General features: G+C 31.3%; 1 protein-coding gene across 1 annotated transcript; it reads right to left on the bottom strand.

Annotated features, from left to right (window-relative positions):
* Window positions 1-1,758: 1,758 nt before the first annotated feature.
* LOC140921017 (probable ubiquitin-like-specific protease 2B) lies at window positions 1,759-2,675 on the bottom strand. Its single transcript, XM_073370699.1, has 4 exons — window positions 2,525-2,675; window positions 2,324-2,434; window positions 2,044-2,221; window positions 1,759-1,952 (listed from the first exon to the last, which is right to left on the bottom strand). Exons 1-4 carry the CDS (start codon window positions 2,629-2,631, stop codon window positions 1,857-1,859), a joined length of 492 nt encoding a protein of 163 aa, XP_073226800.1. The 5' UTR covers window positions 2,632-2,675; the 3' UTR covers window positions 1,759-1,856.

The raw sequence follows: 2,675 nt of genomic DNA, 5'->3' as shown, positions 1-2,675 counted from the left end.
GTCGTAAGGAAACTCATCCATAAACTCAACTTGCTTGAGAAGGAAGAAGATTTGATATTGTTTTTATAGATGGAAAACATGTCTTGAATGCTCTAACCATCAGGAAGGAATTCTCCTCTTTTAATTTTTTTCTCACACCTCCTCTCCTCCTTACCCCTCATGTGTAACTAAATATATTATATAATATATAATTACTCACAAAGAGATTTTGGATTTATGCATGGAAATTTTATAGGTAATATGTAATTACTCACAAACACGAGTTGTAGATAATATGCGTATAAGTAAAATATTATTCACATAAATGTCATGAATTTAGTTTAACCATGATATTTCAGTGGGTAATATACTCACGACATTTTTGTAGGAAAAGTTAAATTTGAAAACAAAAAAAAAAAATCAATTACATGCTGTCATCCAACTAACACCAACTGAACAAATCTTAACGTACATATGAAAATAGGTCTCCAAATGAGACCACATGAACAATCACTTTAAAATTATAAACTATAACAAATATTACAATGCAATCATTATTTTTTTTATAATTAATTGATATTTTATTAATAACAACCCAACACCTAGCTACAATATGAGCTAGATACAAGGGAAATACATTACAAGAATTAAAACCAATTGTTCTAATGAATACAAATACAATGATAAGAACCCCATATTAATTACAAAGATAATATCACAGCTCCTCTTTAAAATTAAAATCACACCAAAATTTGTACTAGTCACACATGGATTAGCACCATGCAATGTTACAACACTTCAAAAAAAATCTTGAACACATGTAGCACTTTGGCATTATTAATCCACACCTCTATTGCTACAAGCTATGTTCAAAGCTTGAGCACTCCATCGATTCAATTATGCATAGAACATGATTACAATGAAGAGTACTTCCTAAATAGCACCCCATGCAGAGAGGAAACAGAAGGCAAACCCCAACAACACCTCACACAAAAGAAAAAGAGGAAAGGTAAACAAATAACAATTGAGGATAAAAGGAAAGTAAACACCCAATAGCGAGACTTCACTACGCGAAAAAACGCATTTTACAGCGTTTTTTTTAAGCCATTTATAGCGCTTTTTCAAAAAAAATAAGCGCTGTGGAATCGAGCGTTGTAAATGATACAACAGCGCTTTTAAAAAAGCGCTATAAAACATGTAAATACAACGCGCGCTTGTTATGCACATTTTACAGCGCTTCTTCACAAAAAAGCGCTGTAATATGCACCCCATTATATGAGTTATGGGTCTCACGAAAGCGCTGTAAAATGTGCACCATTAAAGCGCTTTAGAACAACATTTTACAGCGCTTTTTAAAAAAAGCGCTGTAAAATGTGTGTTTTTTTTTTAAACGTTGTAAATTAATTATTTGAAATGAAAAGCGCTTTTTAGCTTTTTATGGCATTTTTTTAAAAAAGCGCTGTCTTTTATCTTTGTATCCAAAATTATTTTGATCCAAAATCACTTCACCATCAGTGCACACAACAACAAAACATATTCAAATACCATAAGCAGTTCACACAATCAGTATAACAGAAATCAGAACTCTGTAACTTTATTAACATATATGTAACTCTGTAACTCTGTAATTTATAACCTAAGTAACTACATTCAGATACATATATACAACCTAATTTACAACCTAATTAACTATATTCAGATACGTATATATATATAACCTAATTTACAACCTAAACTACATTCAGATCCATATGCATGTTCATATATTGTGTCCTATGATCATTTACATATAATAACTAACAGAATATACATTATATGCACTAGCTACCATATAATATTCAGATCCCTTGCCCAGCAGCAAGCTATTTCCCAGAAAATCAAATAATTTTCATGTCAAGCACGTACTGACACCATTCTTCCTTTAATTCCATCAGATCTTCCTCAGAATATGATGGACTGGAATTGGCAAAGTACTGCAATATAAAAATTGAACATATTATATTAAGTTAGTATCAAATATATAGATAATTTATATATGAAAATCATATAATGCAAATACCGTACCGTTTCTGGGATAATAGTTTTATTCTTCTCAACAATCTCCTTCATGAATCTCAATATGTAGTACCCACAGTCGATGTTATTTGTTTGACGAGGGCACTTTATTGAGATCCATGTAATGTTATTAGACTTCTGCTTCGACACTTTAGCACCTCTTTGAGCTCGATAAACTTTTAAGGCACTATCGAATGAATAAATGTGATTATTAGAGCATGAACGAACACATTATTTATATATATACATATATATATATATATGTAAGAAATAAATGAATATTACTTACGTGTCGAGCATAGTCTTTATTCCGGGGTGATTGGTGTAATCGCCGTGCACGGGATCCAAATAGTATATCACTTCAGAGACCGCATTGATTGCAAATAGCACCCAATGTGCCCTACAACAACAAAAAATTGGTTAAGCAATTTTGTTTATAGACAACTAATAAATTAAATTCTCATCAATTAAAAAAGATAAAATTACGTACCCTGAATTATATGGTGCCAAGAACAATTTATCACTTTCTTTATTTCTTAAAAACATATCTACAATGTAGTGTTTTACATTGTCTGGATCGAGTTTGAACATCGACATCTTATGCGGAGACAAGAATGAGTATTTATTTGACAGTTTCCTCG

Source organism: Cicer arietinum, chromosome 7 (assembly GCF_000331145.2).
Source record: "Cicer arietinum cultivar CDC Frontier isolate Library 1 chromosome 7, Cicar.CDCFrontier_v2.0, whole genome shotgun sequence".
Classification (NCBI taxonomy): domain Eukaryota; kingdom Viridiplantae; phylum Streptophyta; class Magnoliopsida; order Fabales; family Fabaceae; genus Cicer; species Cicer arietinum.
The sequence above is the reverse complement of the archived record's forward strand: the minus strand, read 5'-3'. Positions and strand labels throughout refer to the sequence as shown.